This window comes from Halichoeres trimaculatus, unplaced genomic scaffold (assembly GCF_033239565.1).
Source record: "Halichoeres trimaculatus isolate MK-OKI-2021-1 unplaced genomic scaffold, fHalTri1.1 fHalTri1_scaffold_12, whole genome shotgun sequence".
NCBI lineage: Eukaryota > Metazoa > Chordata > Actinopteri > Labriformes > Labridae > Halichoeres > Halichoeres trimaculatus.
In genome coordinates, this window is record NW_027437190.1 from 17,492,847 (window position 1) to 17,507,907 (window position 15,061).

At 38.7% G+C, this 15,061-nt stretch overlaps 1 protein-coding gene across 1 annotated transcript; it reads right to left on the bottom strand.

Annotated features, from left to right (window-relative positions):
* Positions 1–1,599: 1,599 nt before the first annotated feature.
* Positions 1,600–13,755, bottom strand: mboat1 (membrane bound O-acyltransferase domain containing 1). Its single transcript, XM_074684346.1, has 13 exons — positions 13,456–13,755; positions 12,787–12,932; positions 12,396–12,473; positions 10,983–11,078; positions 7,995–8,050; positions 7,685–7,739; positions 6,345–6,537; positions 5,956–6,148; positions 5,737–5,840; positions 5,574–5,638; positions 5,357–5,489; positions 4,786–4,937; positions 1,600–3,240 (listed from the first exon to the last, which is right to left on the bottom strand). The coding sequence occupies exons 1-13, from the start codon at positions 13,543–13,545 to the stop codon at positions 3,057–3,059; spliced, it is 1,545 nt and encodes a 514-aa protein (XP_074540447.1). The 5' UTR covers positions 13,546–13,755; the 3' UTR covers positions 1,600–3,056.
* Positions 13,756–15,061: the final 1,306 nt, after the last annotated feature.

Genomic DNA, 15,061 nt, shown 5'->3' on the forward strand with positions numbered 1-15,061 from the left:
CATACTTGTTCTGCTGCACAGATCACATTAGCAACATGCTGGGGTACATCGTCATCAACATGTTATCAATAAAAACAAAAATTTTAAAAATCGCAGGTTGAAGCTAGTTTCATTTTAGCCAATCATGACTTCATTTTACAAAAGCAACTTTGTGTTTTAGCAAAGCCACGCTGACAAAGAGGCTCCATGCAGCCTTTTAGAACCTAGGTGTTACAATCAGCATTCAGTTAATAATTCAGGTTTAAATGTCTATAATTTCATGTTCAATCGGCTTTTGGCAAAGAAATGACAAGGATCTCAAGCACATATAACTGGTGCTTAACAGTAAAAGAGGTACTAATGTGCTGTTAACATTAAAAAAATGAGCATCATGTAAACATTAGGTCTGTGAAGTGGATCCCAGTTCACAGACAGAGACAGCAAAACGAGAAACTGTTGTTTTATAATCTACTCTTTCACCTTCACAGGAATTTACATTTTAAAACAAGTGATACTGGTATTTTCTTTTCTTTGTATGAGCAGAGAGAAAAATAAGGTTGGAAGAATAAGAGTTAACATGTAAACTAAACCAGGCAAGTCTAAATAAATCATAATACACTGTAAACATCCATGACACAAAGGCTTTTTTCTGTAAGGAAAGCCAAGAATTGTATTAACACATTGTAAAATAATTAAGTTTTCCTCATCCGGCCTTGTTTTAGTACCATAGGATTTTGTTAAGCTTGTTAGCATTGTTAGCAAAGTTGATTCAAACTAAAAAGTGTTGGTCTTCAGGATATATCTCCATTAAGAACCAAATGCTCCCAAACAGTATCATATTCATGATGAGAGAGAATAAAAAGTTATCTAAAATATGAATTTTATAAAGTTGTTACACCATGTGTGGCTTGTGTACAAATTTGGATCGCAAAAGTGAAAGTTATGAAAGATTTTTTGAAAAACTGTTATAAAACAGTATATTGTTGTAATGATACTACATAAATGTGTAAATATCTGTTTCGTGCTCATGGTTGAAACTGAGTTGCAGTTTTTTTCAGGTTCAGTTGCTCAACGTCATAAGCAGATTTCAGACAGTACAAACAACCAGCAGATGTCTCTGTTACATCAACCTGCAGCTGAGGAAAATCAGCAGTTCACACACGTGGTTTGTGCTCACAGTGTTGCACAGAACAAGCAAAGCACCGTGCTCCTAATGATAGAAAACACATTTAATTTATAAATTCCTAGTTTAAGTCATATTTCCTAGTCTGTACATGCAGAAAGTGAAACTTCATGTTTGTCCTCAGTTTCATTGTAGTTTGTGCACTGCAAAAACTGAAATCTTATCAAGTGTTTTTGTCTTATTTTCAGTAGAAAATTCCTTTTTAGACTCAATATGAGCCAAATTCACATGACCAATCTTGTTTCAAGTTATTTAAGGACAAAAATGAGGTATGAATTTCTCGTAACCAGTAAAAAAATCTGCCAATGGAACAAGAGAAAAGTTACTTGTATTAAGACATTGTTCTAGTCTCAAGGAAATTTTCAAGCAATTTTTTCTTGTTCCATTGGCAGATTTTTTTACTGGTTACAAGCGATTCAAACCTAATTTTTGTACTCTGATAACTTGAAACAAGACATTTTTCTGGATTGATAAGTTGAAAGTGGCTCATATTGAGTATAATAAGACAATTTTTACTTAAAAAAAGACAAAACACTTGTTAAGATTTCAGTTTTTTGCAGTGTGTTCAGTTACTCTACATCAGGGATCTCAAGCTTGTGCCATGGAGGGCCAAGAGGCTGCAGGTTTTCTTTCCAACTAAAAACTCCACCAGCTGATTAGTTTCACTGATTAGTCCCTGCTCTCTGCTTGAAGGTGAGGTAATTAGTGAAATCAGCTGGTGGAGTTTTGGGTTGGAAAGAAAACCTTCAGCCTCTTGGCCCTCCATGGCGCGAGTTTGAGATCCCTGCTCTACATCATAGGAACAGGTATCCAGCACCTTTCACGTGTCAATTCTAAGTAAATGAAAACTATGACTATTCTGTACTGCATAGAGAGATTTCAAACCCATTAAACTACTGACCACATCAACTTTTAGCCACCATGCTGTTGTACATTCCACATGTTAATCCTTTGTTGTTCACCTTCCCTCTTTGTTCATCAGCTAAGTGTAGGATCATTCATAGAAGCCTGAATAAGGTGACCACACACTCAACAGAACAGAACAGAAAAGTCCCCTCACCAGGAGGAGACTCTATTTTGCATTTGATGACTTCATCAGTAATCATGTCATGGACAGTCTGCATGCTGCAAATGATATTTCTCTTGTTCATACAACCACTCGAAACAAATTACCAGTTATAAAATGCCAACACAGCCCCCAGATGTAGGTGGGCTGTAGGAGGGGGTAACTGAACACACACATTCACCATATGAACCAGGCTTCTCCCTCCTACTGGTGTGCTCTTTTGTTGTCCCCTCACAAGAGCAGCCTTTGTACGCCATCATAGTGTGACCGAGTACGAGCGTGCCGAAGACAGAGCGTGTGCATATTTGTATCCTAAGGTCTGTCTGTTCATGCATGAGTTTGTGTGTGTCCTGGTATTTGTGCTGCTGGTTGTGAGCTCCCCCGATCCCCCACTGTGCTGGTTTACACCCCACCAGTTGGTAGGACAGTTCAGATAAAGGACCAGAAAGAAAGTAAGCCTCCTTTTTTCACGCTGTTGTTGAAGCAGGCAGGCTGGTGCTGGGATGGATGAGAAGAGGAAGGAGGAGGGAGCCAACGAAGGGGGTTTGTGTGGTTCAAACTGGTCCTTTTAGCTAAAGTTTCTCTTCCAGACTGCCTGCTGAGCTCAGCCATGATGCATTGTCTCAAACCTTAAGCGTATCAGGAAAGGTTCATATCCTGCATGATATTGTTGTATCAAAGTGTTTTTATCCTAACTCTGAACTGCCCCCGAAATAAATACGATATTATCCACTGCAGGCTGGCTGGACACCCTATGTGGATCTGTACTCATCTTTCAGTAGAAACCAGTGACTGAGAGCCTGCTAACAGCACGTGAAGAGGAGATTATTAGTCTACTTTGTCGTTGTTGTTGGAGTAAACAGGCTGGCACTCGGCTGAGCATGAAGACGAGGAAGAGGAGGAGGTGGAAGGGAGCGATTTGGTGGCAGCAACAGGTTTCTGGGGTTTGTGCTTCCAACGCAGGGCGAATGCTACCAGAATGCTAATGATGTGCACGTGGAAGTACATAGACCTGAGAGAAAAGGGGACACGGGGGTGGGTTCTGTAACTATGTCACTGAAAAGGTGTATGGTAAAATAATTATTGAGAAAAGATGACATGACAAAACATTACCGGGCACTAAATATGTCAAAAACTAGAGAAAGAAATAGTTTTGATACAGTGGGGGGAATAATTAGTGAACGTGTCAACTTTTTTCTCATCACATTAATTTCCAAAGATGTAATTCAAACAAAAATTCTACCAGACATTGGTATTAACGCAAATAATACACACATGAAAAGAAATCACAACATTCAGGTCCTTAAATAATGATTATGTGGAATTAAGAACAATAACACAGGAAAAAAGTATTGAACACGCTAACTGAGACTCATCTAATACTAAGTGGAGAAGCCTTTGTTTGCAACGACAGCTTCCAGACGCTTCTTGTATGTTTTAGCTAATTGCCCACATTGCTCAGGTGTGATTTTGGCCCATTCCTCTGCACAGATTGTCTTTAAATCTTGAATATTCTTTGGTGCCCTCTGGTGAACCCTTTTCTTTAGTTCTTTCCACAAATGTTCAATTGGATTTAAGTCAGGTGATTGACTAGGCCATTCTAACAAATTGATTTTCTTTTTTTGAAACCATTTGAGAGTCAGCTTTGCAGTGTGCTTTGGATCGTTGTCCTGCTGGAAGGTCCAGCCACGTCTCATCTTCATCATCCTGGTGGATGGCAGCAGATTCATATCAAGAATTTTCGTATACATGGCTCCATTCATTGCTCCGTCAATTATATGAAGTTTGCCAATACCATGAGATGAGAAACAACCCCATGCCATGATGCTTCCACCTCCAAACTTCACTGTTGGTATAGTGTGTTTTGGGTTATGTATACCAAACATGGTCTGTAGTATGACAGCTGAAAAGTTCAATTTTGGTCTCATCTGACCCGACAACATTCTCCCAGTATTCTACAGGCTTGTCAAGATGCTGTTTAGCAAACTTTATACGAGCTTCAACATGCCTATTCTTGAGGAATGGAGTCTTGCTGGCTGAGAGTCTGTAGAGGCCATGGCGGTGGAGTGCATTGCCTATTGTTTTCTCTGTAACAATTATACCTGCTGCCTCCAAGTCTTTCTGGGGCCCTTTCAGGGTGGTCTCTGGCTCGTTGAGTACTCTTCTGACTATCTTTCTGACTCTCTGGTCAGAAATCTTTTTCCTGTGTTATCGCACTTAATTCCACATAATCATCATTTTTATGGACTTGAATGTCATGATTTCTCTTCATGTGTGGATTATTTGAGTTAATACCAATGTCTGGTAGAAATTTTGTTTGAATTTCATCTTTGGAAATAAATGTGATAAGAAAAAAGTTGACACATTCAATACTTATTTTTCCCACTGTACATCCTTTTCAACACTGATGAGCCAAATACATTACTTTAAACCATTTAAGACCTGTAAATACATTAAAAAATAAATAAAGCCATGTTAAAAAGCAAAGTTATATGACTACAGGGATGCTAAAGCATTGATAGAGCTTCAGAAAACAGACAGCAGAAGAAGCACATACTTGTAATAGACCAGGGTAGGCTCTACTGCCAGAAGCAGAAAAGGCATGACGGTGTAGCTGATGGACAGCTGTGTGGCTGCCCAAGTAATGATATCGTAACCGAGCTTCAAACCTTTGGAGCCAAGGAAGTAATGACGAACAGACTTTCTCATCTGAGGATAAACAGAGAGGGATCGATTACTGTCTGCACTGTGAAAGGAAGTTAAAACTGAGACCTAACTTTGATGTAGTTTTACTATAAAAATACCTAAGAAGTAATCTCAGATTGTGTAAACTGAGACAAATAACATCTGTGAAGATTATATTTGTCTGTTTTATAGATTTTACTTTCATTAACTGGTCAGCCAGGTGTGCTTTCAGGAAACTCAACTGGTCAGCTGATCACACTTAACATTCAGGAAAAGATAATTCAATCCCTTTCAATGTATTTAAAATGTAGCCACAGGGATATGTTTGGTACTAATGTAGCATTCGAAAATCTAAAACATCTGACAAAATGATGATTTCTTAGATTCAAATGTTTTGATAGTTCATAGTTCTTGCAAAGAATGAATTTGCAATGACAACTCACAGCTCGTGCTGCCATGGTTATAGGGATGGCAGTGATGAAGGTGAAATAGTACCCTGGATAAACGCCGTGCCACAAGGCAGATAGGATAAAGGTCAATGCCAGCCTGTGCTTTGGAGCTCGGTCATAACACACCCTATGAGAGGGATCAAACAAATAAAACATTTTTATAAAGCTGGAGAATGTTTTTTTTACTGAGGTTTGAATTTCAAGTACCTACGTTTTGAGCCAAACTCCTGTTCGAATGTTCCAGTTGTCTATGAATGTTTTGAAGCTGGTTGCGGTCTGAAAAAATTTAATTAACAACAGAATTACAGACACTGCTGCTCTGTAGATTACATGAACATGCTCGCAGTTTTGATCCTGTGTAGCACTGCTAGTACCTCAATCCCCAAGATGTTGACATTGCACATGAGGTCCCAAGATGGCTTTCCATTTTCATCCATTCCCAAGAAACCATAACCTGCAGCGTTGTTCACTGCATCAGCTGACAGGACAGAGGGAGAGAATCACATGACTGTCATGGCAATCACAATGCACTTTATGCTCTCACCAAAGCTGAATGACTGAAACTCAAGCACACACCAGTTAACAGTGCTCACCTAAAGTCCAGGCAAAGTAGAATTTGGGTCTTGCTGCTTGTATGGAGAAGAAGGCGTAGGTGAGCCTGCTGAGGAAGGGGGCATGGCTGACAAAGTAGGGGTCGACGTTGTAAGTAATTGGCAAAGATCGAGTCAGAGTGAGGTGGAGGAACATGCAGCCACTGCAGACCAACAACTTCTTACAGACGGCATTCTGCAGACAAGAGATAACACCAGACAGATTGTGTTTTCAGATAACACGAGTAACACAGCAGACAGTGATCTACTAAACATAAAAAGAAACTAAATCCAAAGCAGTCAAACACAGCCCTTCAACAGTAGCATGACTCTCTGTCACTATATTGACCCAGCAGAGGGAGCAGAAACCAGATTTGCTGTTATGAATTTACCAAAGGTGATGGGTCCGGTGTTTTGTCATAACCATTCTGCCCGTTACATGTCCCAGAGTGCTGCTTGAGTCTGCTGCTGATGTGTCTGCCCTCAATAAAGTCTATGTAGTCTCTGAAGTCATTGCAGGGGCCCACCAAGATACTCAGGAAGTTGAGATTGTAACTCAGGTATTGGATAAACGAAGGCTTCACGCTGTTGAAAGAAACAGCAGAGTTGTTCTTTAAAGACATAACAGAGAGACATTTCTTAAAAGTGAAAAACAATAAAACTAGAATCAATGCATTTGGACACTTACACCAATACTGAACTAGAAGATGGATGTTCGTTAGTTACTAAAATGAGGCCAATTCAGAGACTTTTGAACTTTTATATTAAAACATCTTTATCCATGTAAGTTTTGAACTGATGTTTCCATGAAAATAACTCAAAGACTGAATTAATAACTTTCTCAGAGCATTGTTGTTCACATCCAGAGCAACACAATTATCATATTTAATACCCACAATCCAACCCAAATACAGGTCAGAGCTTCATGGTAACCAATAAAACAAAAGTAAAAGCCACAGTATTTCAAAAACGCTGGGCTATTTTAAGTTCAACTCAAAATGGCATACGTGGTACACTCATGAATAAAGTTTTAAATAAACATGCATGAAATGTCAGCATGCTACATGCAATATCCTCTATTTTCAAGTTAGCATGCTAGCATGCTTTTAACATGAGTAATCATTCACCATGATTTCATCTCCTTTTGCTTGTCCTTCGTGGCTAAAGGAAAAGAAACAGCTATTAGATGTTATTAACCAGTTTTCTTTCTTATCAACCAAGTGTTAAAAACTCTATGAGATTTTTAAAAAAGTGACACAAGGAGAAAAAAATGACCATTTGAATCATCTTAAATCAAAACACAGAAAAGAGTCTACATTTGTAAAATTCAAATTCACCTCACCTCACCTAAAAGACTGAGCTGAATAAAAGAGACATTGAGCAAATTGAAGAAAACAGTTTTACGGGGCTAACTGAGTGAAAACAAAAGGACAACAGAAAAGTTAAGAAATAGAATTGCTTTGCATCAGGGTGTGGTCCCATCCAGTGTCAATCAATGTGCAACCCCGAGGGTACATAAACCCATCTATATGTATAAACCCTACAATGCTATCTATCTTCACATTTCATGTCTCCTTTGAAAAAAAAAAACATTTAAAACTGATACAGAAAAAAAATGACATCTGTGACTTTAACTAAAGCAATATTCATAAAGCGCAATACTTCAACTGGTGTGGTCTGACCTTTCATGATATAGAAAAGTATGTTAACCAAAGTAAACTTAAGGACTTACTTTATAGAAAGAATCCTCTGGTCCGGAGTGAGATGTTCAGATTTCTTACTTAGACCTAAAAAACGAAAGGGATTAATATAACAGTTACTACTTCAAACCTTGATTTTTAATGGCACATGACTGTATGCATGACATGTTACTAGCACAGTTCTGCTTTTTAACAAATCTGGTTTAACAGTCTTCAATAAAGAGGGGCCCCTGTTAAGTGTTAGGATGTTGTGGGATGATGTGTTCCTCTACTGAAGGCGTTGATCAATGTAAATTTGTCATTATCTATGCACATTTGTTTAAATCCCATCCTCTGCTTTACCATCATGGAGCTGGAATGCCAGTGTGGTAATCTTCTGGATTACTATCATCAGAGGCCTGAAAATTAAAAGAAAAAAAAGTACAGAAGATTAGAAAAACGCTTTCATTACTGAGAGCAGTAATGTACTGTAGAGGGATTATTTGTTTATCAACAATGGCGGATGCGCACGCGACTTGGGTGCAGAAGCACTGCGGAGTGTAATGATTTGTCAACCGATGGAGGAGTTGACCACCAAAAAACACATTTTTTTAACTTAATGTCATCACTTTGACGGACTGCAAAATGCTCCCAGGTTTGTGAAATAGCAGTGAGCGGACAGAAGAGATCAGCAAGTGGGCAGATATTAGGTGGACAGACTTTTTTAACAGAGAAACCTAGCGTGTACTGAGAGAGGAAACACAACTCTCACTCAATGCTCATGACTGCATTATCCTTGGACACTTATCAGACTGTGACATACCAGGATGTGAACATCGTTTCATAATATTCTCTAATTTTACTTTGGTCATAAAATCTGTTTCTGTTAATCATAATTTATAGGTTCACTCATTATTTACTGTCCATATTGAGTCCATGTTTGGTCAGAACCTCAGCCCTAAACCAACCTTTTCATTAAATAAGCAAATTCAAATCTGTATATTGAGTATCAGCAGTTATTATTGCTTGTTTGCAGTCAAACCTGGTTGACTGAGGTTGGATAAAGAACATAGGCACACGTCGCTGGTGTATCAGTGTAAAGTGTGACCCTGTTAACCAGTGACTCTCGGCAGTTAATCACTGCTACCATCGGCTGAAAATCATCAGTTAGCTTGGTCACTATTAATGCCAAAACACTGGCTGCGCTTAAAAAGTCGAAACTTGACAGAAGTTGCTTCTTGTGTAGTATTGTTTTTGACAGCTGTCCATAGAAAAAAACGTACATTTTGATGCTTCAAACAGGTTGGGTTTAGTGTTTAAGAAACGCTAACTCGTCGGTCTGAATGAATGGAGCTAAATGCTGCTTCTGTGGTCGAGATGTGTGCGCATCATTATGATGACGTAGAGTGAGAATCCCTTTATACAGTAGAACACAAAGATTGTCACAACTTTTTACCTCACTGTCCAAGTGATAAAGCCTAAAGGCAGTTGGATACACTGAGATAGGAGTTTTAGAAACTGATGGTAGCTTTAAATTTGTTGTAAGTCCCAACTGTTGTAATAAAAATAGCACATGAAGCAGCATGTTTGTCTGAAGCTATCACCAAGATGTTTTAGTGAAAGAAAGCCCCTTTCAGTAACTCATCATGACTGGTTTAAAACAAAGAACATCCCAACTGAGCAAACTCCTACTGAGCCTCTGTCTGGGGCAGCAGAATTTATTTCCCTCATGAATCACTTCATTCTTTTCCAGCAGTGTCATGTCAGGACACTTATTAATCCAAAGCAGTTCATTCAAATTTTTACATTTTCATGTCTACTTGTAGGCAGTCAGATCTTTGTTTGTGGCTAAAGAGAGGGACCAGGAGTTCCAATCCTTTTCAAGTTTCATGTATTTGGATAAGATACCTACTGTATTTATACCATGTTAACCATTTATCTAGGACTACTGGTATAGATTGAGGTGGAGTGTGCCAGTTCTTGCTACAGAAAGCTGTAACAGACTAGTTTACGCCCCCTTCCCTCATTTCATTCACAGATAGAGACCACTCTGTTCCAAGAATGTGAGTGTGTAAGCACAAAGGCACACATAAGCAATATCTTTCTCTCCTCTCTCCCTCTGTCAAACACACACACACTCTCTCACACTGGTTCCTGTGTGTGTGTGAGTGGGCTGCATTGTGTGCACAGCATGGATAACTGAGGCCGAGAGGTGCTGGCCGAGCGGCTGGCAGTGCCAGTTCAATGAGAGCTGGCTGTTGGCTGTGGATGAACATTTTCAGGGTGCAAGCCTGTGTGTGCAACAATCCACCGCAGCAGCCTGCAGACTCTGTTTCTCTGTGTTTCTCCATGTAGGCTTTAAAGTTGGGACTGACTGCACACAGGATTTCAACTCAGGTTAATTTCACTTCTGCTGCATGTCTGCCAAATTCAGAGCACATCAGCTTGTGGGGATAGCTAGCACATGGATGACTCGCTGACGAATGTTCAAGGCAAGCTGTGGATAATCTGTGTTTGGCATCCTCAGGCGGAGCAAATGAACAACAAGTTGACAGTGGGGACAACCACGTACTCAAAACAGAATCAGTTCACCAAACTTAATTAACGACAGCAAAAACAAAACCACACCGATCAAAGACCTGCCTCAAGAGCTGTTCTGTTGATGCTAAATAACTGAATGAAATGTTCTTTGAATACTAAGACAAACAAACTCCATGACCCCAATTCACAATCCTTTACATGTCCAATCTGATAGCTTAGAGAAACAGGGTCCCTGATTCAGTATGTGAGCCTCACTGTCCTGGCTGATCGTCACCAAAGTCATGCAGCGTGTAAGTGAAGCTGCCAAAACCCATCCAGAACAGAAGTGGGTAAAAGAGTGACTGAGCCAACAAGGTCATCTGTCATCTTGCTTGAATTGCAGCTTCGCTTTTGGCTGGATAATTGGTTGAATAGGTCACTTTAGTTGGTGGGATCTTTTATTCAGAAAGTAATGATAAAGGATGATCAACCGCCCATTTTACGAAAAATCTAATCCCCTGTTCAAGGTTCTGTTTATTGGTAATTTTACATTATACTCATGAAGTTAAATGGGACTATTTTGTAATGAAAAGAAAAAACAAAAAATAAAAAAAAAACTCATGTTAAAGCAGTCAGGAAACAGCAAGTGTTTTTGTATTTACATAAGGCCTGGGCACTGCTGGCTGTGTGAACAGAAACTATACACTTTAGAAACATTAACTGATAACACAACAAGGCCTGTCACACTTAATGACTAATAACCTGCTTACTAAGAGGGTGTAGCAAAAAGAAGGAATGGGGTGGGAGAAGTGAGTGAACATGGTATCTTACCCAGAGAAGTCAGTGGACAGTATCCCGTAGTTATAGATGAAGACTCTGCTCACTTGACATGCAGTTAAGTAACCCATCGCTGTCACCATGGTGTACCTGTTTGTGAATAAATAAAAACCTAATGAAGTAGTTTCCTGATTTACACATCAACTGTACATATTATAATGTAAGACTGCCAAATACAGATAGACATTTGAAAACTGTTAAGTCATTTAAGAAAGTTTTTCCCCTCATCTGTTTCTCTGATGCAGATGGTTCATGGAGAAACACAAATGATCTACTCAACTGTTAAAATCTGTGAAATCTTTTGGTTCCAGCTTATGTTGATAACAGTTGTTGTAAGTGATGGCTACAAAACCAGTCAGAGAACTATACAAATCTGATTATCTAAAGAATCAACACTAAAAGACATTGCCGTCATAATGGAGCAGAGTAACAACTTAGTTTCTGGTAAGTGGTGTCCTGAAATGTCCTGGGGTGTACTGAGGTGACTTATTTCTGCTGGTGTGAGTAAAGCAGTATGTTTATTTAACCTGAGACATACTCAACATTGTGTAAATATCTTGGTACTGGTTTGACTTCCTCTACCTGCAAGCATTTCCATCTCACAATAAAACCCCAACCTTTTTTTATTTGTACTGCACCATTAATTAATAGGGAGAAACAAAATACTGTGGTATTGATACCCACAAAAACCAAGATTAAAAGGCTACACAAATACACATGGCTGCAAAAACACAAAAAAGTATTCCAAAAACAACCCAAAACACAGCCATGTTGTCTGCACCGATCTAACAGACTGGTCTGGCTGGCATGTCTGGCTGCTTTTCACCTGACGTGTTTACATTGGTTTCGTCCAACAACAGTTTTTCAGTTCAGACCACATTTTTACAGGAAGATAATGGGGCGGGGTGCATTGCACTGCAGTCTGAGTAGGAATGTGTGGGCAGGAGTCAATGTATGGATGAACTCAAACGCTAATAAATCTTATCAGTTAATCAACAGCAAATCAGCTAAAGAACTGCTTTGCTGCTTTAAATTAAAGGCAAATATCAGAGCAGTGATCAGAGGATAGCCCTTTTGCTACTTATATCATTGCACATCTATGTTGCAAAGTTCAGGTTTAATCTTGCACTGCAAGTTCTACTAGAAAACAACAGTAACCAGTATTACACAATCTTAGGAAATGAAAGGATAGTGAATCAAACAGTTAATCTTCTTGTCAGCTTGATGGCCTAAAGTCAAATCTGGCAGGACCAGAAATGCTCACTACAGCAGAATGATAGTGGTTACAGAAAACAACTGGAAGTTGTCTTCCTATGACCAAACAGAAAAAGTAGAGTTACAAATGGCATTCACACTGATTGTTGAAATCACTTTGTCAAAACAACATGTCCCTCAAAGTTTCCTTACCTGTGCACATTGTCAATGTCAGCTTTGATGATAATTAGGTAGCTCGCAAACACAACTGCCAGGATAAGAGCGGAGTACCTGCATAAAAAAAAAAAACTTGCATTATCTAAAGCCACCACTAGCTTTATTTTTATATGAGACACTGTGTGTATCATGCCTGAAACATGTTTAGCATGGACCAAATACCCCTGCAACTTTACCCCTGTTGACAGAGTCATTGTCGTCAGGTCATTTCCCATTAGCGTTGGTTACATTCATCACTGAACATAAACCCCATTCATAGAGAAGAGAAGTTCATTCATAGAGAAGTCCTCAGCAAAAAGTAAGTTAATTATCACATTTTTCAGACAGTGTATTGTGTGAGCGTGCTGACAACGGATTTATAAAGTACCATCCAAAGGAGAAGATGAGAAAGGCAATGCCCAGTAGAGTGGCTACAGCATGCCGGACCAGGGGATTGGCATGGCCTGGACTGAGGTAGAGACGAAACCAGAAGGCTGCTAGCAGGGCAAAGAACTGGCATGCCAAAAAGTTCACCTGTGTGGGATAGATGAGGTTAGGATGGGAATTCACACATGAGCCAAACTCAAGAAAGTACTCACACTTTTAAAAATATGGCAAGAGTCAAAAAATTATTCTTATTATTTATATTAAAAAAAATAAACACTCTTGTAGTATGATGCTAGAGTGTAAAGATTAGTTCAATAATTTTACCTGCTGCACTGTTATCAGACAAATTAAATAAAGATGTATGGTTTCTTGCTAAGATATTTTTATCAAATACATATTGCTTATTAGGAATGTTAATTTCGCCTGGGTGTCATTTTGTGCTATTTGGATCACTATGACTAAAGGATTATAAACCTCTTAATGGAAACAAAGTGAAAGTAGCGACAGATAGTATCTTCTGTGTTTGTCTCAATAATCACTGCGTGTCTATAAAATTAAGCTTAAAATGACTTGCCTTAGCTTACTGAGACATGTCACAAGCACTTTTTTCTGCATATTATATAAGAAATGCTTGCACGTGTAAATTATAACAGTAAGAAGAAAGCCGTACCTGGTCAAGAGGGAAGCTCAGGTATTCACTGACAGGGAGCAGCCACTTGGATCCAGTGGTACTAAACATTGCGTCCGCGCGTTCGCCCATCTTACGCAGCCCTCCTGTTTAAACGCTTCAATGTGTCCGCTGTCTTTTTCCTCCAGTTTCTCTCAACTTCTGTCTTTTACCTGTGACTTAAATACATGTTTGTGCTGAGAAGCCCCGCGACAAGTCTAACCAGTTTACAGTGTAGTAATCCATGCAATGAGTGCATTCTCGATTCTCACACCTCCTCCATACTCCTCCTGCTCAATACCGGTCAAGTCAAATAAAGACAGAGAGGAGCTGAACACATTTTTCCGCCAAGGCTGCCAAAATAAAAGTCATGCTGGGGGAAGTTTGAAAGATCTGCACTGCAAACAAAACGTTGAACGTGCTTAACAAAAGTCATTGATTATTTTCCATTTCCTCTGGTTTTGAACATAAATTGAAGACATTCCGAGAGCAAAGCTTATTACATTCAAAATGAATGAATTCATTTGCTCCCTCTGAATTGTAGCTTTACAGAAAAAGAAAAAAAGAGCCAAACTTTTTTATATAATAAACCAATCTCCACTGTATTTCCTCAAAGGTCCTAACCCTTATCACAAGTTAAGCCCTGCATTTAGATTTGACTAACTCGGTTTGGGGCTGCAATCACTTTTACATGATCATCAATCATTTGTTTTACTAATTAGTCTTTCAAAATGATTATTGCCAAACAAATGTTGCAGAGATTATTATTATTATTATTATTATTATTATTATTATTATTATTATTATTATTATTATTACGTCTTCAAAATGTAACAGAACTAAAGCTTCTATCACTTAAAGTTAAAATCATAAAATGTACTAATAAACAGGTCTACAACTAATTTTAAAAAGCTTTATTTTAAAACTCACAAATTGGACTTTTTGGAATCTGTGATGACTGTTTGGTCAGGTGCGGGAGACGTTTCATCAGAAAAAAAGGGGGGGGGGGGGGGACCTCAAGATCAATAGTCATTCATTTTAAAATGTTATCAAAATCTACACTACATTCACTGTGTGTGGAATTATATACCACTCATAACTGTTCTAAATACAAAAAAAAAAAAATCAGATAAGATCATAATGATAATAGAATAATGCAAAAATTAAAAATTCCACTAAAGAGAATTTTATTTTGTGTTGCCTTTCTGTTAGTAATATTTCATAATTGAAATGATTTTCACTTACAGTGGCTGGCACATCTGTCATGATAGTCTTTTATCTTGAAAGGCAGCATTGAGAGGCAGAAGCTGATTTTGTTTAACCGACTTAATATATGTCTGACCACAAACTAACAAAAAGGGAGCAGCCTAATAGCGTCAAATGTGACTGTTAAATTAAATTCTGGACATAAACTAAAGTATATGCAGTATAATTTGCAATTCGATTGTACAGTCGTGTTGTTTTTTCTTATAGAGTTCCTGTATCATCTCTTCGCCCCGTTTCTTCAACAGATAGTGACTTGCGCCCCTCAGTGTCCTGCCAAGGAACATGCAAGGCGTGACAGGTGACGCCGCCTGTTTACATCTGCCAATGAACACGTGGCGCACTG

What these genes read in the sequence shown, in the direction of transcription:
- mboat1 (XM_074684346.1), bottom strand. Translation starts at nt 13,545, where the DNA reads ATGGGCGAACGCGCGGACGCAATGTTTAGTACCACTGGATCCAAGTGG. An exon ending in TGAGCTTCCCTCTTGACCAG is followed by an intron (nt 12,933 to 13,455) that starts GTACGGCTTTCT and finishes TATCCCACACAG; the next exon opens with GTGAACTTTTTGGCATGCCA. An exon ending in ACAGGAGTTTGGCTCAAAAC is followed by an intron (nt 5,490 to 5,573) that starts GTAGGTACTTGA and finishes TCCCTCTCATAG; the next exon opens with GGTGTGTTATGACCGAGCTC.